Genomic DNA, 25,174 nt, shown 5'->3' with positions numbered 1-25,174 from the left:
TCCTTGAATGAAATGAGAATGAAAATACAAAATAACAAAATTTTGGGGACACAGTGACCTGATGCTAATTTATAGCAATAAATGCACATATCAAAAAAGAAGAAAGAGCCAAAATCAACATGTTAAACCAACATCTCCAACAATTTACATAAAGTACAGCAAGAAAAGCCTGTAGTCACCAGAAGAAAGGAAATAGTAAAGAGTGGAGCAGAAATCAATGAAACAGAAAATAGAAAAAATCAACAGGACTAAAAGTTTGTTACTGGAAAAGATGAATAAAATTGAGAAAGCACTGGTAAATTTAATAAAGGAAAAGAGGGAGAGAATGCAAAAAGAGGAATAAGAAAAAATACCACAACAGAACCAACTGAAATAAAAAGGATAGTACCAGGATACTATGAAGAACTGTACTCCAACAAATTTGAAAATCTGGAAGAAATGGACAGATTACTAGAAACACACCACTTACCTAAACTAAGACAGATGTGGAAAAGTTGAACAGATCCATAGCAAAAGAAGAAATTGAACAGGTCCTCAAAAAATTACCAACAACAAAAAAAGTCCTGGCCCAGACAGTTTCACTGGAGAATTGTACAAAACATTTAGGGAACAGCTGATACCACCAGTCCTACTCAAACTATTCCAAAATATAGAAAAGGATGCACTGCTCCCTAATTCATTTTATGAAGCAAGCATAACCTTGATACCAAAACTAGGCAAAGACAACACTAAAAAGGAAAACTACAGACCAGTATCCTTCATGAATATACATGCAAAAATCATCAACAAAATCTTAGCCAATAGACTCCAACAACATATCAAGAAAATCATTCATTATGACCAAGTGAGGTTCATATCAGGTATACAGGGATGGTTCAACATTAGAAAAACAATCAATATCATCCACACATAAATAAAACAAAGGAAAAGAAACACATGATCATATCTGTTGATGCAGAAAAGGCATTTGATAAAATCCAACATCCATTCCTGATCAAAACTCTCAGCAAAATAGGACTAGAAGGGACATTTCTCAACATAATAAAGGGCATCTATGCAAAACCAACAGCCAACATTATTCTCAATGTAGAGATAGTGAAACGATTCCCCTTGCAAACAGGAACCAGACAAGGATGCTTCTATCACCACTTCTATTCAACATTGTTTTGAAATTCCTACCAGGGCAATAAGGCAAGAAAGGGAAATTAAAGGCATCCAGATTGGTGAGGAAGAAGTCAGCTATCCATATTTGCTAATGATATGATCCTATATCGAGAAAACCCAAGAGACTCAGTCAAAAATCTACTGGAACTAACTGAGAAGTTTAGCTTAGTGTTAGGATACGAGATCAACATGCAAAAGTCAGTTGGATTCCTCTACACCAGCAAAGAGATTACTGAAAAAGAAGTAAAGAAATCAGTACTAATTACAGTAAAACCAAACAAACCAAATGCACTGCTGTCCAGTCAGATCCAACTCATAGTGACCCCTCCTTGGGTTCCGAGACAGTATCACTGTGGAAGTAGATTGGTCAACCTTCCTTCCAAGGAGTGCCTGGTGGGTTTGAGCCACCATTCTTCTGGTGAGCAGTCAAATGCCTTAGGCACTATTCCACCAGAGCTCCTACTACAAAGAGGAGTCTAAATACTGAGAGACCCATTTACAGTAGCTACCAAATAAAATAAAATAATTGGGAATAAATCTTACCAGGGACACAAAAGACCTGTACAAAGAAAACTATAAAAGACTACTTTAAGAAACCTTAAGAGATCTATATAAATGGAAGAACATACCATGCTCATGGATAGGAAAATTGAACATTGTAAAGATGTCATTTCTACCCAAAGCAATCTATACATTCAATACAGTCCCAATCCAGATACCAAAAACATCCTTTATATGGAGAGAAAGAGACCTTGGATAAGCAAAGCACTGTTGAAGATGAAGAACAAAGGAGGAGGTCTCACTGCCAGATCTCAAAACCTACTATACAGCAACAGTAGCCAAAACTGCCTGGCACTGGTATAATGACAGACACATAGACCAATGAAGTAGAATTGAGAACCCAGAAACAGATCTATCGACCTATGGTCAGCTGATCTTTGACCAAGAGCCGAAATCCATTAAATGGGGAAGAGAATGTCTGTTTAATAAATGGTTCTGGCAAAACTGGATATCCATTTGCAGAAAAATGAAACAAGATCCGTACCTCACACTATACAAAAAAACTAACTCTAGATTGATCAAAGACTTAAACATGAAACCTAAAACTATAAAGTTTCTCAGGAAAAGCTAGGGGCAAATTTAGGGGCTCTAATTTATGACATAAATAGACTCTCAAGCATAACCCAAAATGCACAAACAGCAGAAGAAAAACTAGATGAATGGACCTTCTAAAAATTAAATATTTATGTTCTTCCAAAGACTTCTCCAAAGAGTCAAAAGAGAACCTACATATTGGGAAAAAATATTGGGCAATGACATATCTGACAAAGAACTAGAATTTATAGAAAACTTCAGTGCCTCAACAACAAAAAGACAAATAATCCAATTAAAAATAGGCAGAAGACACGAATAGACACTTCACCAAAGATGATATTTAGGTGGCCAAAAACATATGAAGAAGTGCTCATCATCATTAGTCATTAGAGAGTTCCAAATCAAAAGGACAATAGAATACCATCTTGCCCCAGCACTAGTAAGTAGCAAAGTTCATCAAGACAGAAAATAACAAATGCTGGTGAGGATGCGGAGAGACTGAGACTCTGATACACTGCTAGTGGGACTGTAAAATGGTACAACCACTGTGGAAAGCAGTATGGTGGTTCCTTAGAAAGTTGGAATTAGAAATACCATTTGACTCAGCAATTCCATTACTTGGTATATATTGTAAAGAAGTGAGAGAACAGATATATGCACACCCATGTTCATCACAGCTCTATTTTCAATAGCTAAAAGGTGGGAGCAACCTAGGTGTCCATCAACTAAAGAATGGATAACCAAACTATGGTACGTGCATACAATGGGATACTGTGCAGCCCTAAAGAATAACGTAGATTCTGCAAAGCACCGCATAATGTGAATGAACTTGGAGGATATTATGCTGAATGAAATAAGTCAATCACAGAAGGACAAATAATGTATTAGTCCGTTATTGTAAAAAGCCAAGGAAAGGTTTATAGATGGAAGGAAGTTTTCTTTATTGGTTACCAGAGATGAGAGGGGAATGGAGGGAACACTGTTAGATAGGTAGAAACAAGTATTAATTTAGGTGAAGAGAAGGGCAATGTCCCAAATGTGAGTGATCAACACAGTGGTATTGAGGAAGAGGAAGAGATAGAGAGGTGCATGGGAGGTACAGACAACACCGGTGAACCCTTTTGTACATATAGTACTGTGTTGTTAGTGAAGGCAAACATTGAAATATGGGTGGGTAGATGAGTGGACAGGCTGAATGGTTAGGTATGTCTCTGCAGGGGGGAGTGTGCCCAAGACCATGCATAGAATTGGTAGATAATGTTTCTACAAGTGTATTTGTCTGTTCTGTAAGAATTCCCAAGTATATAGTAGAGCTGACAAGGGACAAGATTGTAGTCACTTCAAGAAGCCAGCTGCCTAGAGGGAGCAAGTACTTGTACCTGTGGTCTCAGTACCATAGTCGCAGGGGACATCAAGCTCAACTGGCATAATATACTACACAAAACATTGTTCCTCAGCCTACTTTGGCGAGTAATGACTGGGATCTTAAAAGCTTACAAGCAGCCATCTAGATGTAATGATGGGTCTCTCCTCATCCAGAGCAAAGAAGAATGAAGAAAACCGAAGATTCATTGAAACAATTAGTCCAAGCAACTGGTATACCATGTGCTCCTCAGCCTATATGTCTTTGAGACCAGTAGAACTAGATGGTGCCCACCTACCACTGTCAACCACTCGGAGGGGATCTATGTTGGAGATTCTGAATGGAGTGGTAGAACGATATGGAACAAAACTTAATATAATTAAAAAAAAAAAAAATGGTGACCAGGTTTGCTGGTCTGATAGAGCCTGATGGAACCACTGAGACTAATGGCCCCTAGCTGCCCTTCAGGTCTAGAATTCAACCCACTCCTGTGGCTTCCAGCCAAACAAAAGAGATATATCTGCTGAATATTTACATAAAGTACATACACTCCTTGGAGAGAACAATCATGGGAGAATACCATCTTGCCCCAGGCAGACAGCTCAGGGGGCAGAAGGGAAGGACACAGAGAAGAGGTAACTCTGGGGAGGGAGTAGAGGGGAGCTGTTGCATTGTGGTAAATTGTAGTCAGTGTCATTAGACAAAGTGTATGTTAGCTGCTGTATGGAAAGTGAATGTGCTCCGTAAACTTTCACCAAAATCACAATTCAAAAAAAAAAAAGAAGAGGAAGAAGCATCATTCATGTTAAATTAAAGTGTCCCTGCCATACTTCACTAACCACAGGCAATTGAATTCTTATACATGTCTAATGTTGTGAGAAAATTCTTTTTCTTACTCTAGAAGTAAATATGAGAGGTCTGGTGGCATGGTGACTAAGACTAACCTGCTAACCAGAAGGCTGGTGGTTCAAACCCACCAGCCACTCCTCGGAAGGAAGGTTGGGCAATCTACTTCTGTGGTGATACCACCTTGGAAACCCAAGGAGGTGTCGCTGTGAGTCGAATCTGACTCTATGGCAGTGAGTTTAGTTTTGTTTTCAGTTTAGAAGTAGATAAATTATGATCTAATCTCTTAGTTCCCCAGAATTACAGTCTTTTGAATGTGCTTGGAAACTCTATACTGCTGGATACCTGACTGTCTTATTTTCAAATCATTGTATATATGATTTTGCTAAAGTTTGCAGTAAAATAAAAACCAAGTGCTGTTGAGTTTATTCAGACTCATTGCTATTCTGTGTATGTCAGAGTCAAACACTGCTACATAGAGTTTTAAGTGGCTGAGTTTTTAGAAGTAGATTTTTAACCCTTTCTTAGAGGGGCCTATGGGTGGACTCAAACCATTTACCTTTGGGTAAGCAGCTGAAGGTGTTCATACCACCCAGAGACTCCTAATTTGCAGTACTTTTCATTGTTAGGTGCAGTTGAGCCATCTCAGACTCGTAGAGACTCTGTGCACAACAGAACAATATGCTGCCTGGTCCTTTGCCAGCCTCACTATTCTTGCTATATCCGAGTCTATCATTTCAGCCACTGTGTCAATCCATCTCATTGAGGGCCTTCCTCTTTTTCATTGACCCTCTACTTTGCCAAGCATGATATCCTTTTCCAGGGAATGATCCCTTCTGACAACATGACCAAACTAAGTGAGACGAGTCTGGCCATTCCTATTTCCAAGGAGCATTCTGGCTGCACTTCTTCCAGAACAGATATGCTATTTGTTCTGGCAGTCCATGGTACTTTCCGTATTCTTCACCAATACCCCAACTGAAAAGCATCAACCCTTCTTCGATCTTCCTTATTCATTGTCCAGCTTTCAAATGCATATGAGGCAATTGAAAATACCATGGCTTGGTTTAGCTGTACCTTAGTCTTCAAGGAGACATCTTTGCTCTTCAGCACTTGAAAGAGGTCTTTTACAGCAGATTTGCCCAATGCAGTATGTCGTCTGATGTCTTGACTACTGCTTCCACTGGTGTTGATTGTAAAACCAAGTAAAATGAAATCTCTGAAAGCTTAAATCTTGTTCTCCGTTTCTCATGATGTTGCCTATTAGTCCAGTTGTGAGGATTTTTGTTTTCTTTATATTGAGGTGTAATCCATACTGCAGACTGTAGTCTTCAATCTTTATCAGTAAGTGCTTAAAGTCATCTTTTCTTTCGGCAAGCAAAATTGTGTTATCTGCGTATCTCAGGTTGTTAATGACTCTTCCTCCAGTCCTTGTGCCACACATTCTTCTTCATATAGTCCAGCTTCTTGGGTTATTTTCTCAGCATACAGATTGGATAGGTGTGATGAAAGGCTACAAACCTGATGCACTCCCTTTCTGATTTTAAACCATGCAGTATCCCTTTGTTCTATTTGAACAACAGCCTACTGGTCTATGTACAAATTCCTCATGAATATAATTAAATGTTCTGGAATTCCCATTCTTCTCAGTGTTATTCATAATTTGTTATGATCCACACAATCAATTGCTTTTGCATAGTCAGTAAACCACATGGAAACATCTTTCTGGTATTCTTTGCTTTAAGCCAAGATCCATCTGACATCAGCAATGATATCCTTTGTTCCTCATCCTCTTCTGAATCTAGCTTGCATTTCTTGAAGTTCCTGTCAATATACTCCTGCAACTGTTTTTGAATTATATTCAGCAAGATTTGGCTTGTGTGTGATATTAATGATATTGTTTGATAATTTCCACATTCTGTGGGATCACCTTTTTTTAAAATGGGTACAGATATGGATCTCTTCCAGTCAATTGGCCAGGTAGTTGTCTTCCAAATCTCCTGGCATAGCCGGCTGAGTGCCTCCAGCACAGCATCCATTTGTTGAAACATCTCAGTGGGTGTTCCGTCAATTCCTGGAGCCTTGTTTTTTCCAATTCCTTCAGTACAGCTTTGACTTCTTCCTTCAATACCATTGGTTCCTGATCATATGCCACCTCCTGAAATGGATGAACATCGACTAGTTCTTTTTCGTACAGTGATTCTGTGTATTCCTTCCATCTTCTTTTGATAATTCCTGCATCATTCAACATTTTGCCCGTAGAAAGTTTCAGTATTGCAACTCGAAGCTAAATTTTTTTTTCTTCAGTTTTTTCAGCTTGAGAACTGCCAAGCATGTTCTTCCCTTTTGGTTCTCTAACTCCATGTCTTTGCACATTTTGTTATAACAATTGACTTTGCGTTCTTGAGCTGCTCTTTGAAATGTTCTGTTCTGCTCTTTTAGCTTGTCATTTCTTCCATTTGCTTTAGCTACTCTCTGTTCAAGGGTAAGTTTCAGAATCTCTTCTGATATCCATTGTGATCTTTTCTTCCTTTCCTGTCTTTTTAATGACCTTTTGCTTTCTTCATGGTTGATGTTCTTGATGTCATGTCGAAGTTCCTCTGGTTTTTGATCATTGGTGTTCAGTGCATCAAATCTATTCTTTAGATGGTCTCAAAATTCAGGAGGGATAAAATCAAGGTCATATTTTGGCTCTCCTGGACTTTTTTAAATTGTCTTCATTTTCAGCTTCAATTTGCATATGAACAGTTAATGGTCTGTTCCACAATCGGCTCCTGGCCTTGTTTTGGCTGAAGATACTGAGCTTCTCCATCCCCTCTTGCCACAGATGTAGTCAGTCTGATTCCTGTGTACTCCATCTGGCAAAGTCCTCATGTATAGCTGCCATTTGTGTTGTTGCAAAACAGTATTTACAATGAATAAGTCATTGGTCTTGCAAAATTCTGTCGTGCAATCTGCCACATTATTGCTATCACCAAGGCCATATTTTCCTTGTGATTCTACTTTGCTACCAACTTTTGCATTCCAGTCACCAGTGTAATCAAAACATCTTGATTGCATGTTTGGTCAGTTTCAGACTGCAGAAGTTGGTAACAATCTTCAGTTTCCTCATCTTTAGCTTTGGTGGTTGGGGCATCAATTTCAATAGCAAAAATTTCAATTAACTCGTCTTCCTTATGAAAACCAAACCAAACTCACTGCTGTCGAGTCAGATCCAACTCATTGCAACCCCTTCTTGGGTTTCCGAGGCATTACCACTACAGAAGTAGATTGCCCAAGGCGTATGGATATTATCCTATCACTGACAAGTTTGTACTTCAGGATAGATCTTGATACATTCTTTATGATGATCAATGCCACGCCATTCCCCTTCAATTTGACATTCTCAGCATAGAAGGTCATATGATTGTCTGATTCAAAATGGCCATAACCAGTCCATTTCAGCACACTGATGCCTGGGATATAAATCTTTATGCATTCCATTTCATTTTTGACAACTTCCAATTTTCATACTTCATACATTCCATGTTCTGATTATTTATGGATATTGGCAGCTGTTTTGTTCTCATTTTGAATCATGCCAAATCAGCAAATGCAGGTCCTGAAAATTTTACCCTGTCTACATCATTAAGGTTTCCTCTACTCTGAGGAGGCAACTCTTCCCCAGTCATATATTGAGTGCCCTCCAACCTGAGGGGTTCATCTTCTGGCTCTATATTGGGCAGTGTTACAGGGCTATTTATGAAGTTTTCCAGTAGTATATTAGACAGTGTTTCTGCTCTTCATAAGGTTTTTACTGGCCAATTCTTTGACAAGTGGATGACCTCTTTCTTCTTTTGAATCTGGCTTAGTCTGGAAGCTCTGTTGAAACCTGTCTACCATGGGTAACCATGCTAGCATTTGAAACACTAGTGGCATAGCCTTTAGGCTCACACTAATACGCAAGTGACTCCAGTAGGCCAAACAGATATGCTCACTTCCTTGTCTCCCTCAGCTGCTCTGGCCCACTGCCTGCCCCATATCCTGGTCTGTCTCCTCCCTCAGCTGCTCTGATCTGTACCACCACTGTCCCCAGCCAGCTTCCTGGTCTGTCTCCTTCAAGCTGCTCTGAACTGTACCATCGCCACTCCTGGCTGGCTTCCTGGTCTGCCCCCTCCCTCAAGCTGCTCCAAACCCATACTTTTCATTATTCATATACAAAAACTGACAGGATTTACTTGTTTTTGTCTAAATTTGTTTATCTTACAAATAATTTTTTTTCTCAGGAACTTAACATCTATAAATAATGAAATGTATATGTAATGTATTTCATTTATTAGGTAGTTGGTGTGGTTATTTTCTAAAATCTGCTTTTTGAAGCAATTGCTTTGTGTTGTTACAACCTACAGTACTTGAGAATTTGTCAGTCTGCAGTTATATTCAGGGTCCAGGATATATACTTTTTTATGTCCAATTTTAAGTACTAGAGGACAGTTTTTTTTCTTTGTATCAGCTAATCATGACTCTTTTCTGTATGTAAAAAAGTAAGTCTATAATAATCACATTGGGACTTGTGTAAATCTAAAGGGATTATGCTAAGATTACTTTGACCTGAATGAAAATTACCACAGTACATTTTATGTTCAAGAGAATATCGATACTGAGTGTGTTTAAGAGAGTTTGAATATGAACCTGAGTCAAATTAGTGTTCTTAGATTAGTAATTTTAAAACAAATATTTTCATACGAAAAGGTTATCTTACCAAGTAACTTATATTTGTTTCTCTCAACTAAAAATGGAATGTGTTTATTTTTTGCAGGGACATTAAACCTGACAATATACTGATGGATATGAATGGACATATTCGGTTAGCAGATTTTGGTTCTTGTCTGAAGTTGATGGAAGATGGAACGGTAAATAAAAGAAAATCTTAAATTATGTTATCCACAGACACTTCCCTTACTCCTTGTCTGTTTTGTCTGTTTCAGAAACTTCTACTTATATTATCCATCATCCATCCATCATTGTCTCTCTATTCCCTGCTGCCTTCTGCGCAGGATTTTAGGCATAGTTATTAATGATTATAGGGCTTGCCTATAAAGTCATGCCATTTTTAATTACTTGTATTAGTGATTGATGTTTATATCCCTTTTATGGAATCCTTAGCTACTTCTTTAGCTATTATCTATTATTATCCTTCAGATATTTTTAGATTTCTAAACAGCTATTCCACGGAAGGAAGACTGGGCAATCTACTTCCATAAAGATTTACTGCCTCAGAATCCCATAGTGGGGTCTCTATGAGTTGGAATCGACTCGATGGCAGTGAGTTTGGTTTTTGTTTTTTTTTAAAAGGGGTGAAGGAAGGCACTCTGGTGGTGTAGTAGTTAGTGCATTTGGCTACTAACCAAAATGTTGGTGGTTCAAACCAGCCAATCATTCCTTGGAAGAAGGATGAGGCAATCTGCTTCCGTAAAGATTTGCAGCCTTGGAGACCCAGTGCAGGTCACTGTGAGCTCAAAATGACTTGATGAATTTGGTATGGTTTGAGAGGGATAAAGAAAATAAGTCACACATGGCAAATGAAATGCAACTCCTCCCTCACTTTTTTTCTTTTTTTCTTCTCTGGTAGTTTAGTTGTTCTGAAGGTCAGTGATAAACAAATGCATCTTCCCTCCTCTCCCCAGGAAGTACTCTAGATTGGTTCAGTTTCATGTTCCCATTTGCTCAATTTCTGCTAATCCTAGGCCCTTTGGTGGTTTTCCTTCAGTCACTCAAAAGTTTATATGCCCAAATTTTACTCCCAGGTATCTTTGTATATTTGTTTTTGTTTTGTATTTCAGTTTCCTGGTTATATTGCAGGTTTGATTTAATTGATTTAATTAATTTGATTTAATTGGTGGAACATTTTTTGGAGATCAGTTTAGTATAATACATTTCAAAAGTAATGAAAATGTCACATTATTTGGGACCAGTAATTACACTTCTGAAAATTCACCCTAATGGCCTAGGTTCTTTAAAAAGAATTATGTGACTTTTTGCTATGGCCGTGATGGAGGGAATAATTGGTACCCATTAACCCTCTCATTATAAACAGCTATAAAACTAGACATAGTATTGAGACAACTGTTTTTAAGCAGTGGACAAAAGACAGCATAAGACTATGCTTTTTGAGAAAAATCAGTTCATGAGGTAGATCTCAGAGTTACCCAGGATTGGGACAGTTGTTTTACTGTGTTACAGAAAACTGAAGTTAGAGCAGAGTATACCAGCCATATAGAGCTGAGGAGGAAGAGATCAGAATTTGGGTCAGCTGAGGCAGCTTCGCATTATACAGGAGAATGCTATATAGAGAGAAGGCCTCAAGTCTTTATGGGGTCCCACTTATAAATAAATAAAAGACATTGCATATAGGGAAAAAAGGGGTAAGAATAACCTTGACCTCTCATCTGAAACCATGGAAGGGTGGTATCTTTCAAATTATGAAAGGAAAAAATTCTGTAAACTGAGAATTCTATAACAAGCAAAAATATCTTTCAAAATTAAGAGTGAATTAAAGATATTTTTTAGAAAATTGAGAGAATTAATCACCAGCAGGCATGGATACTAAAGAATTTTCTTCATAGCAAAGGAATATACCATTTGGGTTGAAAAATAAATAAATAAATAAAACTCACAACTGTTGAGTCATTTTCCTCCTCATAGCGACCCCTCCTTGGTTTCCAAGGTAGTATCTCTATGGAAGTAGATTGTCCAGTCTTCTGAGGAGTGGCTGGTGGGTTTCAACTGCCAGCCTTCTGGTTAGCAGTCATATGCCTTAGGCACTCTGCCACCAGAGCTCCTATCTCACCATAGAGGGATTAATAAATAAATTGATATGGTGAATAAGAAGATGAAGAAAAAAGACTGTATTGTCCTTTAAATTTTACATAAAGGCATCTGACTGGTAGTATGGGGTTTATGATGTGTTTAGAAGTAAAAAGATATGACAAAAAACACACAAACAATGGAGGATGGGTATATGGAATTAGACTGCTGTAGGAATTATACTGCTGTCTGGGCAGGAGGCAAGGCTAGGCCCCAAGCCCCCTAGGGCCAGGAAAGGGAGGGAGGAAGAGAGGCTGTGGATCTCCAGAGCACCAGGATATCCAGGTACAAAGGGGCGGGAGACAAGGTTAGGCCCCAAGCCCCCTAGAGCCAGGAAAGGGAGGGAGTGGCCAGAGACCACAAGGTGGCAGGTTCCAGGTAGGGATTGGGTAAGGGGAGGGCGCAGAGGTTTCCAACAGCTAAGGGAGACAATCTTGTCTGTCAGTTTGTCATCCTGTGGGACTTGTACATTGCTGTGAGGCTTGAGGCTGTGCCACTGGTGTTTCAGATGCCAGCAGAGTTGCACATGGTGCACAGGTTTCAACACAGTTTACAGATTAAGAAAGACTAGGAAGAAGGAGGAGGCCATCCACTTCTCAAAAATTGGCCAGGGAAAACCTTATGAATAGCAGAGAACACTGTCTGATACATTATTGGGCAACTTTATGAATAGCTTGGAAACATTGTATGAAACAGTGCAGGAAGACTAGCCCGTTGGGTTGGAAAGCATTCATATAGGACTGGGTAAGAACTGCCTCATCAGAGTAGAACCAACCTTAATGAGATCAATAAAGTGAGTCTTTCCGGACCTCCATGTGCTGACGTGGCATGACTCAAATTGAGGAAAAAAAGCTGCAAACATCCATTAATAATTGGAACATGGAATGTATAAAGTATGAATCTAGGAAAATTGGAGTTGTCAAAATGAAAAGGAACACATAAAGATTGATATCCTAGGCATTAGTGAGTTGAAATGGATGTGCTTTGGGCATTTTCAATCTGAGAATCATATGATCTACTATGTCGGGAATGACAAATTGAAGAGGAATGGTGTAGCATTCATCATCACAAAGGATGTTTCAAGATCTGTCCTGAAGTACAATGCTGTCAGGATAGGATAATATCCATATGCCTACAAGGAAGACCCATTCATACTACGATTATTCAAATTTACTCACCAACCACTAAAGCCAAAGATGAGGAAATTGAAGATTTTTACCAACTTCTGCAGTCTGAAATTGACTAAACATGCAATCAAGATGCGTTGCTTATCACTGGTGATTGGAATACAAAAGTTGGAAACAAAGAATCCCCAGTAGTTGGAAACTTTGGCCTTGGTGACAGATATAACACTGGAGATCGCATGATAGAATTTCACAAGACCAACGACTTACTGCAAATACCTTTTTTCAGCGACACAAATGGCGGCTGTACACGTGGACTTCGCCAGATGGAATACTGAGGAATCAGATTGACTACATCTGTGGTAAGAAGAGATGGAAAATCTCAATATCTTCAGCCAAAACCACACCAGGAGCTGATTGTGGAACAGACCATCAACAGCTCATATGCAAGTTCAACTTGAAGTTGAAGACAATTAAGTCCATGAGAGCCAAAATATGACCTTGAATATATCCCTCCTGAATTTAGAGACCATCTAAAGAATAGATTTGATGGATTGAACATCAATGACTGAAAACCAGAAGAATTGTGAGCTGACATCAAGAGCATCATCCATGAAGAAAGCAAGAAGTCATAAAAAATACAAGAAAGAAAGAAAAGACCAAAATGGATGTCAGAAGACACTCTGAAACTTGCCCTTGAGAGAAGAGTAGCTAAAGTAAATGGAAGAAATGACAAGATAAAAGAGCTGAACAGATTTCAAAGAGCGGTTCGAGAACACAAAGCCAATTACTATAATGAAATGTGCAGAGACCTGGAATTAGAAAACTAAAAGGGAAGAACATGCTTGTCATTTCTCAAGCTGAAAGAACTGAGGAAAAAAATTTAAGCCTCGAGTTGCAATATTGAAATATTGTATGGGCAAAATATTGAATGATGCAGGAAGCATCAAAAGAAGATGGAAGGAATACACAGCATCACTGTACCAAAAAGAACTAGTCAATCTTCACCCATTTCAGGAGGTGGCATATGTTCAGGAACCAATGGTACTGAAGGAAGAATTAGAAGCTGCACTGAAAGAATTGGCAAAGAACAAGGCTCCAGGAATTGACCGAATACCCACTGAGATGTTTCAACAAATGGATGCCCTGCTGGAGACACTCACTTGGTTATGCCAAGAGATTTGGAATATAGCTACCTGGCTAATTGACTGGAAGAGATCCATATTTGTACTCATTCCAAAGAATGATGATCCCACAGAATGTGGAAGTTATCGAACAGTATCATTAACATTGCATGCAAGTAAAATCTTACTGAAGATAATTCAAAACCGGTTGTGGCAGTATATTGACAGAGAACTTCCAGAGGTGCAAGCTGGATTCAGAAGAGGACGTGGAATGAGGGATATCATTGCTGATGTCAGATGGATCTTGGCTCAAAACAAAGAATACCAGAAAGATGTTTCCATGTGTTTTATTGACTATGCAAAATTGTTTGATTTTGTGAATCATAACAAATTGTGGATAACATTGAGAAGAATGGGAATTCCAGAACACTTAGTTGTACTCATGAGGAACTTGTACATAGAACAGGAGTCTGTTGTTCGAACAGAAAAAGGGAACACTACATGGTTTAAAATCAAGAGGGGAGTGTGTCAGGGTTGTAACCTTTCTCCATACTTACTCAATCTGTATGATGAGCAAATAATCCAAGAAGCTGGACTGTATGAAGAAGAACATGGCATTAAGATTGGAGGAAGAATCATTAACAACCTGTGATACGCTGATGACACAACTTTGTTTGCTGAAAGTGAGGATGACTTGAAGTACTTACTGATGAAGTATCATTAATGCTATATTAATGATACTTACTTATTGAAGAATACAGTCTGCAGTATGGATTACATCTCAATATAAAGAAAACAAAAATCCTCACAACTGGTCCTGTAAAAAACATTACAATAAATGGAGAAAAGATTGAAGTTGTCAGACTTCACATTAGTTGGTTCTATAATCAATACCAATGGAAGCAGTAGTCAGGACATCAGAGGACGTGTAGCACTGGGCAAATCGGCTGCAAAGTGCCGAAGAGTGCTGAAGAGCAAAGATGTCACCTTGAGGACTAAGGTGCGCCTGACAGAAGCCATGGTATTTTCAGTCCAATCATATGCTTTTCAGAGCTGGACAATGAATAAGGAAGACCGAAGAAGAATTGATGCTTTTGAGCTGTGGTGTTGGCGAAGAATGCTGAAAGTACCATGGACTGTTAAAAGAACTAACTGGTCTGTCCTGGGGAGAAGTGCAGCCAGAATGCTCCTTGGAGGCAAGAATGGCCAGACTTCATCTCACATACTTTGGTCATGTTGTCAGAAGGGACCATTCCCTGGAGAAGGATGCCAGGCTTGGTAAGGTGGAGGGTCGGCGAAAGAGGGGAAGGCCCTCAATGAGATAGATTGACACAGTGGCGGCGGCGATGTGCTCAAGTATAGCAAGAATCATGGAGCTGGCTCAGGACCGGGTGGTGTTTCGTTCTGCTGTGCATAGGGTCGGTATGAGTCGGAGATGACGCAGGTGGCACCTAACAACAACAACAACAGGATAACTGCATATAAATATATCAAGTGGGATATAAATATATAAAGTGGGAAGTGCAAGGTGTGACATGAGAATGGAAAAATAGCTTGTTGATTTTCTTTTTGAGAAACACAGATTGAAGTTAGGGAGGCTGTGGCATCTAGAAGTTGGAGCCACAGAAGAGGGAGCCACATTGAAAATGAACCCCAGAGGAGGAGCTAGTGTTTACCCACTCATGCATCTTGTACACTCGTTCATCTTAAAAACTGGAGTTCCTCTCCTGGAGTCTGATGTTCAGCCTTTTAAATCCCTGTGCATTTCAGAATGCAATGAGTACTGTTTCTGTCTATATGAGTTTCCTCCAAAATACTTGTTTCTGGAGTCCTGGTGTGCCTGCCAAGTCTTTCATTCTTGTTTCCTTAACAATAGGATAATGTTTTAACTTTTGTTAAATAGCATTAATTGATGACCTCAAAATAGATGTCTTATATGTATCAGCACACTAGTCCTCTTTTTTAAAACTTAAGATGTAGAAACCTTTATATTTATTTTTTTGTTTTAATGTAATTTCATTTTTTAAATCAAAGTGATAGCTCTCTCTTTCTCTATATATATGTATATAGTTATATATATATAGATATAGATATAGATGTCTCTCTCTATATATCTATATATATTATATATATTATATAGATAGATAGATAGATAGATATAATATATATGTAGTTATATATATATATATACACACACACACATACATATATATATAACTAAGAATTATGAGAAAAGCCAGCATTCTTTTATCCTAATTCTTACTACCTCCAAATCTCTATCCCTACAAGTTGAAACACATGTATTTAATTTAGAAATTAATTTGGAGGAAATTTGTGCCTATAACATGGAATCTTCCCATTATCCAGTGGAGAATACTGTTTCTCCATTGATTTAAGGTTTCCTTTTCTATCTATTAATAAAGTCTCAATGTTTTCACTGCTTAGGCTGTGGCCTGTACTTGTTCCTAGGCACTTTATGAATTTTATTTCTATTACAAATAATAATTTGTTTAAATTTGAAGTTTAATAGCTTGTTGCTGTTCTTTAGGAGCACAGTTGAATTTTGTGTATTCATCTTGAATCTAGCAGCCTTGGTAAATTTTTGTATTCGTCAAATAAATTGAATGTAGATTCGTGTATTCTCTATGTGGATGATCATATAATCTGCAAATAATGACCACCTTTGTTTGTTTTGTTTTATTCCTTTCCAATGATTATATTGTTTTCTCTTTTAAGTTTATGAGTTTCACTACAATGTTAAATAGAAAAGGTGATAAGTTAGCATCTTTTTTTGGTTTCTGACTTTAATAGTATTGTTTCTGTTGTTTTAACTTAAGTATATGTTTGCTGAATCCTTATTAGATTACAGACATTTCCTTTTATTTCTGATTTGCCAAGGGTTTGTTTTTGTGGTAGTTGTTGTAATCAAATGATTTTTTTGCATTTATCGAGATGATATTAGGGTTTGTTTTGTCTTTTTCTTTTAACCTGTTAATCTGAAAAATGACATAGGTTTTCAATGTTAAACCATCTCTTCTTTAGGTAAACAGAATTTGACCATGTTGTGTTATTAATACATATTTAACAAATTGCCAGATATACTTTGGTAATATTTTATTCAGGATTCTTACCTGAGATTCATACCTGAGATTGGACTATAGTTTTCTTTCTCAAATTGTGCTTATCTGATTTTTATATCTAGGTTATTTTAACCTCACAAAATGAACTAGGGAGCCATTTTCCCTTTCCTTGACCATTTTGGCTATAAAATAGTTTATGTAAGACTAAATCATTGGTTTCTTATATAAGTAATAGAGCTGACTTTTAAAATCTTCTCAAGCATTGGTGGGTATTTGTTGTTTTGTTTTCTTCTGTTTGTTTTGTGGGTAGATTCTATACTATTGATTTCATTTTTTTTTTTTTTTTTAATGGCTGTTAGTCTCTTTAGTTTTCTGTTTCTTTTTTCTATGGAATTTCTTAGGGAGCTCTGGTAGCATAGTGCGTAAGACACTTGACTGCTAACCAGAAGGCTGGTGGTTCAAACCCACCAGCCACTCCACTGAAGGAAGATGGGGCAATCTACTATCAGGAGTGATACTGCCTCAGAAACGCAAGGAGGGGTCACTTTGAGTTGCATCTGACTCGATGGCACATAACAACAACATGTAATTATCTATTTCCTCTTAGTTTTGAAATTTATAAGTATAAAGTTGTTCATACCACTCTCTTCCTAGTTTTAAGATCTATGTTACATGTATAGGTTTGTCCCCTATTTATTCCCAATGTTATTTGTTTATGTTTCTCTTTGCCCTTGTAAGTTTTGATATAGAGTATTTTACTATTGTTGAAGTCTAAATGTTTTACAAATTCAGTTAGAATTATCCTTTGAGCTTCTAATGATCTCAAAGTGTGCATTTTAATTTCCATAGTATATTATTTATTTACTTATTTAGTTAATTGATTTCTAGTTTCATTTTAGTGAAGAATGGTGTCATTGATATCATTTTCTTGACATTAGTTGAGGTTTGCTTTGTGACTTTTTAGCAGGCTAATTTTAGTAAGTGTTCCATGTTTATTTTGGGGAAAAGTACATTTTCATTAACTTTGGGGTACGGGTTTCTATATATAAAAGTCTGTAAGATTAAGTTAGATAATTTATAAATACAGCAATTGTAAATAGATTAAGTCTAATCTATTTACAATTGCTATATTTAATTGCTGTTCAGTAGTTTTATATTCTTAGGGGCTCTGGTGGCATAGTGCCTAAGGCATTTGACTGCTGACCAGAAGGCTCGTGGTTCAAACCCACCAGCCACTCCTCGGAAGGAAGATTGGGCAAACTACTTCCATAGTAATGCCACCTTGGAAACCCAAGGACGAGTTGCTATGCGTCAGATCCAACTTGATGGCAGTGAGTTTTGTTTTTTTTGTTTTAGTTTTATATTCTTACTACTTTTATTTATCTCTTTGATCTAGTGTGTATTTTTACAAGCATATTTAAAAAAACACTAACTTTGGTGGTGGGTTAATTTCTTCTTCACTTTTGTCAGTGTTTTGCACAGCTCTTTTGTGGCTACGTTGTTAAATAGAAAATATTTAGAATTATTGTTTCTTCCAGGATATTTTCTTTTACTGTTATATTTATGAATTTTAAGAACTCTTAGTAATAATTTTGGCCTAGAATATATTTTGACTGATATTACTGTAGTTATTTTAACTATAGTTTTTGTTTTATTATTTTTAAGTTTTATTATGTCTGCCCTATCTTTTCTATACCTTTACTTTGAAAAGCCTTTCTGTGTCCTTATATTTTTGGCACATCTCATTTAAACAGAATATTGCTGAGATTTGGTTTTATTTATTTCTTTGGTTTTGTTTGTTATCTAGTGTGACAACTCTGTCTCTTCATAGGTGAATTTAATCTATTTAAAAATTTTATAATTGTCAGCGTATTTGTATTTACTTCTTTCATATCTTGGGGCTGTCGACTATATGTAGGTTTTGCTTGTTCGTCTACATGCATGCTTCTTTTGTTTGTTTTTCTTCTTTCCTGTTTATTGTTGGCTTGATCAAGTTTAATGTACTTCTCTCTTTTTTTCTTTACTTCTTTGGAATTTATGCATTCTATTTCAGATATTCTAGTGATTATCTTTAAAATTTTAACACTCATACTTTATAATCTAAAGTTAATCAGTTTCTTAGGATGTTCTCAGTCAAAACAAGAAATTTAGCAATTTTAACCTAATAACTCTCAAATATGTTGTTTTTTCAGTTTCAACTTATTTTTCTACCACAGGTAGTTTTTCTCGTCATTGTCATAGTCATCATCATCATCATTATTCTCGGTTAAAGTTTTATTTAAAATATTTTTGTTCACAATTGTTTCTAGTATCATATTCTCTCATCTGAGTTGAATTTCTTACATTCTGAAGTATATTCTTTAGAATCTCATATGCAGAGGTTTATAAGTAGTACCTCTCAGTCTTTGGCTGAAAATGTCTTTATTTCAAACTCCTTCATGTATAAGAGTTTAGGTATATGGAGAATGTATATTGGGAATTACTTTGTCTCATCACTCTAAGGTTTCAGTTCCATTTTCTTTTGGTTTCTATTGCTAATAATAATTGAGCTGTCAGTCTAATTGTCATTCCTTAGTGTGTAACCTTTTTTATTCTTAACTGGTTTAAGATTTCTTTGCCTTTGGTGCTTTACAGTTTACCTACAATATATATAGAGGTAGATCTGTTTTTATTTATTCTTCTCAGGACTTAATACCCTTCCTGCTTCCAAGGATTCATATTTTACATTATTTTTGAAAAATTTTAAGCTTTGTCTCTTTGAATATTGCTTTACTCTCTCTTGTTTTTTCCCCTCTCATATTACACATATTTTTAATATGTTCATTCTAGCATCCTAGTCTCTTGCTTTTCTTCTGTATTTATGTCTCTTTATCTCTTCATACTGGATGCTGTTTAATTTCTTTAGCTCATCTCAGATTTATTATTTTCTTCAGCTGTAACTAATCTACCTTTTGCCTATTTCCTGCATTTTATATGTCACTGACTAGTTTTTCTTTACAAGAACTTCTGTTTGATTTTTTTCTTAAGTTTCTTTTCTTTCTCTTGTGTTTGATTTTTTTTTTTTTTTAAATGTCTCTAATCATTTTAAAGGAGCATTGGTGGTTCAGTGGTATAATTCTTACTTTCCATATAGGAGACCTAGATTGGATTCCTGGCCAAAGCACCTCATGTGCAGCCACCATCCGTTAGTGGAGGCTTTTGCTTTGCTATGGTACTGAGCAGATTTTAGCAGTGCTTCCAGACTAAGAAGGACTATGAAGAAAGGCCTGGCAATTTATTTCCCAAAATCGGGCATTGAAAATTCTATGAATTACGGTGCTCTGATCTTCAGCTGATCAGAATGGCATAGGATTAGGCAGTGTTTTGTTCCATTGTGCATGGGGTTGCCATGAGTCAGGGACACTAACAGTAACAATCATTTTAAACATACTTGTTTTTGTAGACCCAACCTGCTCCATAGCTCTATAGCTTATCAGCCTGGTTCTCAACCATTTCTCTTTTTTTCTTTTTCTTTTAAATTTTTGTTGTGATTTGGGTGATAGTCTACAGAGCAAATTCATTTCCCAAAAACAGTTTTTGCACATTTTGTCTCATGACATTGACTGTAATTTCCCAGTCTAACAGCTCTCTTCCCATTTCCTCCCCATAGTTACCTCTTCCCTGTGTCCTTTCTCCCATGTACTTCTGCCCCTTGAGCCGGTTTCCTGTGCATACACTTCCCCTCTATTCTCCCATGATTGATTTCCCCCAAGGAGTGTATCTGCCTGATGTAAATGTTCAGTCTATATGTCTGTCTTTTATTTGGCTGGAAGCCACAAGAGTGAGTTCAATTCCAGACCTAAAGGGCAGGTAGGGGCCATATTCTCAGGGGTTTCACCAGGTTGTCAGACCAGCAAAACTGGTCTATTACTTTTTTATTTTTATTTTTTTATGATTTTGAGTTTTGTTCCACATTGTTCTCCTACTCTACCCAGGATCTACTACACAGATCCCCCTCCAAGTGGTTGACCATCTAGTTCTTTTGGTCTCTTGGTCATATTGCTGAGGATCACATGGTGTACCAGTCCCTTGAACTAATTGTTTCCATGCATCTTTGGTTTTCTTCATTCTTCTTTGCTCTGGATGAGAGACCCATCGTTGCATTGAAATAGCTGCTTGCCAGCTTTAAGATCCCAGTTGCTAGTCACCAAAGGAGGATGTAGAGCAATGTTTTTATGTAGTATGTTATGCCAAGTGAGCTTGATGTTCCCTGAGACTATGGTCCCATGCCCACAGGTCCAACTACTTGTTCCTTCCAGGTAGCTTGTTGTGGCCAAGAAGTCATCATAACTTTGTCCCTTGTCAGCTCTACTATATACCTGGACATTGTTACAGAACATACAGATACACTTGTAGAAACACCGTCTGCCAACCCTTGGTCATGGGCACACTGCCCTCTTCCCAGACATACCTGATTGTCTCAACTATTTCTTGATTAGTGGCCCCCATTTTCTCTTTTCTTAAAAATTCTTTCACATGTTTATAAGAATGATTGTTATATTTTTTCTGGCATTTGTAAGAGTTTGTAATGGAAGTGTTTTTAAGGTACTGAATCTCAGTATTACCAAACAGAAATCTTAATGATTATTAAAAAGGATAATTTAGTCTGGAAAATCCAGAATATTAACCCTTGTTTGATAAAGTACCTTCAGAATGCTCACTGCTTTGACATGTTCTTTAAAAATATATAAACAGCTCATTTTCTTTTATTTCAGAACACCTTATAAGATATTTTCAGGATCCTTTTTAGCTACCTAATTTCTAACTTACAGATAATCTGCCATATTTATATCAACTATTTTTTTCTTTTTTATGATTTTATTTTTTGAAGGATGTATGTTTCCTCTGTCATAATTTTTTATTAACAAGTAGTTTGTGGGACATTATTGACAATTATTAGGTTTTTTGTTTTTGTTTTAATTTAAATGTGTTTTAAAATTATTTCCAGGTCTCTCATACATATTGACCTACATTTTAGGATTTTGTTTTTCCTAACTCGCTGTAGATTTTCCACAGTTCCATTTGTTTATATGTGTTAGTCAGATAGATAAATATCATTAATCAGAATATTTAATTTATTGTTAATAGTCTGGTGGTTTACATTAGATTGTTCCTCTGAATGTATGCAATCAAGTGGCAGTAGTATATAGAGGTTCTATAGTATTATAAAATCTGGAAAACTATTAATGTGAAGATTATATGAAATTTAACTTATATGTTCAATGGAACTAAATTCAGATAACTGCAAGCATATTATTATAAGATAATGTCTGTTGTATGCTAAGTAAAACTTTGTTTATTTTAACATTTTTTTTGTTTCTAAAATATTAAATTACTAAAAATGTGAACCTCTTCAGGTCCAGTCCTCAGTAGCTGTTGGAACCCCAGATTATATATCTCCTGAGATCCTTCAAGCCATGGAAGATGGAAAAGGCAGATATGGACCTGAGTGTGACTGGTGGTCTTTGGGGGTCTGTATGTATGAAATGCTTTATGGAGAAACACCATTTTATGCAGAATCTCTGGTGGAGACATATGGAAAAATCATGAATCACAAAGTTAGTATACCTTTTTTTTCTTTTTCAGATTAATGTGATAAATATTATAGTTGCTCTCTCTGCCTTACCTTTGATGTGATACCTAACCAAAAAACAAAGAAGTGTCATTGACATAGTCAGTAGTCAGTGAGAGAAGTCAAAATATAAAGCTCCTAAATGTAAATAGTACCATGAAAATTCCTAAGCAGGTAGTTTAATAATAGATTTCATGATCCTGTTATAGTTTCATGGCTCAATGAGACCTCCTTCACTTTCCTTTAATAAGTATGTCACTTCCCTAGGGAAAAAAGGAGCATATTTGCAGTAGGAAAAGAAATTAAAAGTAATGTGATAATCTAGAGTGAAAAAATATATTTTTCTAAAATAATGAACATTCATATATCTGTGCTAGTAGGCAACATGACTAGCATGAATAATCAAGATGCATAAATTACGCATTAAATCATTAGTTCTCACTTTCTCCTGTATGTTAGCAGAGATTGTAACATTATATATATTAGTCTGTCCAGTAGAATAATTGACAAATATCATAAGCAACTTGTAGAAGCATGCTTCTTAGAGTAAATGTATAATCACAACTAGAATTTAGGTAAAAAAATTCTCAACCTTAGTAATAATAAATGAAATGCAAATTAAGAATGAGATATATTTTTTTCTTCTCAAATTGGCAAAAATGAAAAGAAAAATAGTATTCAGTGCTGAAAATAGTGCAGTCAGATGGGAAGTTGTAGATATTGCTGAAAGGAATATAATTTGGTATGACCTTTCTATTAAAATTATTTTCAAGTGTATATGTATAGCCTTATAAAAATAGCTAGAAATTTTGATTGAGCACCTTCAATTCTAAGAATATTCCCTAAGGTAACACTCAGTAATTTAGGGATATATATACAATAATAGCTATTTCACTGTTATGTGATTGCAAAATATTGGAAATAGTATCAAACTTCAATCCATGTGGTACTAGGTGAAATAGAAATAGATTGTTCAGAACAAGAAGAGGAAAGGTTTTGAATCAATCAATTTCAGAAGGCGTGAACAATGGCAAAAATCTGAAATATGAATAGGAGTAAATGGAACGATAATATTTTTAAGTGGGTATTTCATGATATATTTAGGATTAGTTGCTTCATCTATATCTACGTGTGTCATTTATATGGGTATGAGAGTCTTCTAAAGGTTCTTTTACCTGATTATAAGATAGTGCTCCTAATATTTATGAAATATTGAAAGACAGGGAACAGTTGCAAAGTTGTAAATAGCATACACAGCATTTAAAAAAATATTTATATCATTTTAGTATAAAAGTAGTTACGAGCCTAGATTCTGGAGTCAGATGACCTCAGTTCAAATCCTAGATCTACCACTTACTAGTTGTGTGTCTTTGAGCAATTTCTTGAACTCTCTGTGCCTTTGTTTCCTCTTCTATAAAATTATGATAATTTAGTAATAATCCTTAGAGAATTGTTGTAAAGATTAAATGAGTTAAATGTGTAAAGCACTTCAAATAATTCAGATACATATTGACTTCTCAAAAAATGTTAACTCTTATTAAAAATAGTATCAGTTAATCACTGATGTTATGCTTTATGTGAAGATTATTGATTGTAGTGCCTACAACACTTGACTGCTAACCAGAAGGCTGGGAGTTCAAACCCACCAGCCACTTCTTGGAAGGAAGTTTAGGAAATCTACTTCCATAGTGATAATGCCTCAAAAACCCAAAGAGGAGTCACTATGAGTCGGGTCTGACTTGATGGCACATAACAACAGCAACAATCTATTGAAATACTGAATCTGATCCCTAGTTTTAATCTTTTCCTCCTCATTCTGATAGTAGTTGGAAAGTATTTTAGCATTTAATTAATGGACTATTATAGTGTGTGATATGAAATTAATTGTGCATCCATATGAATTTAATTTCATATATGAAATTAAAAGGTATTTTTAGGAAAATGTTCCATTCTCATTCATCCCTATATCTCCTTTAATACTAGTTAGTACTTTGTGCCAGTATACATATATTAGGTATTTGTAAAAGGAAATATATTTTTAATTTTTTTAAGAGCTTGTTTTACATTCAACATTTTGTGTACATTTAGTTTCATTCCCCATTTACCATGTCCAACCTAACCCAGTCTTCTCCTGATGGTAGGATTGTAAAATGGTACCCTCCCCTTCTGCCCCTCATATTTATGCACTCCTGTTTTTCCTGCATTTCCTCAATTCGAATGTTGGTCCTCTGCTGTCCCATGGTTACTGCTCTAAGGGATGTATTACCATAGAGTATGTGGACACATCATCCTGGGTTGAGTGGTCTGCATGTACTTCTTGTTAACTGTTGGGCTCAGAGCCAGCCCCTGGGGGTGTGTTTTATTCTAGGCACAGAATGTATTCCAGGGCCATAGTATTGGGCCTCTCACCACATTTCATCTGACCAGTAATTCTGATCATTTTTGAGTTTTTGAATTTTGTTCCACATTTTCCCTCACACTCTATCCAGGATTTCGAGATTTAATCCATTCGTTTGTAGCCGGGCACCATCTACTACTTCTGGTCTCAAGAGCCATCATTCCTCTGGCTGATTGCTTCCAAATGCCCTTGGATTTTTTTTTTTTTTTTTTTTTTTGCGTTCTTCTCTTCCGACGCAAGGAGACTGTTAGCTGCATCTCAGATGGCACTTGAAAGCTTTTAAGACCCCAGTCACTGCTCAGCAATGTAGGATATGGAGCAAGGTTTTTATGTATTTTGTTGTGGCAATTGAGTCTGGTGTTCCCCAGTACTATGGTCCTGAGGCAGTAGATCTATTGGATCTCTCTCCCATAGTGTCTGGTTGTCTGTGAGGGTTTTACTCTGTGTCTGTCTTCTACTGTTTCTGTAAGGAATGAAGGATTTTGTATTACTGGTGTCTGTGCAAGATTAGCCTCAGCTGAAT

The 25,174-nt window shown here is 36.6% G+C and overlaps 1 protein-coding gene across 1 annotated transcript in view; it reads left to right on the top strand.

Moving 5' to 3' along the window:
- Positions 1-25,174, top strand: part of CDC42BPA (CDC42 binding protein kinase alpha) — a 774,086-nt gene that overhangs the window by 435,171 nt on the left and 313,741 nt on the right. The window contains exons 6-7 of the mRNA XM_007936985.2: positions 9,267-9,360; positions 22,039-22,239. Of these exons, the coding sequence (XP_007935176.1) occupies positions 9,267-9,360; positions 22,039-22,239 (295 nt within the window). The remainder of the gene's footprint in view (positions 1-9,266; positions 9,361-22,038; positions 22,240-25,174) is intronic.

The sequence above is a fragment of the Orycteropus afer genome, unplaced genomic scaffold (genome assembly GCF_000298275.1).
Source record: "Orycteropus afer afer isolate SDZICR_OR568_19922 unplaced genomic scaffold, OryAfe1.0 scaffold00039, whole genome shotgun sequence".
Taxonomy (NCBI): Eukaryota; Metazoa; Chordata; class Mammalia; order Tubulidentata; family Orycteropodidae; genus Orycteropus; species Orycteropus afer.
This window is presented reverse-complemented; position numbering and strand designations above follow the sequence as displayed.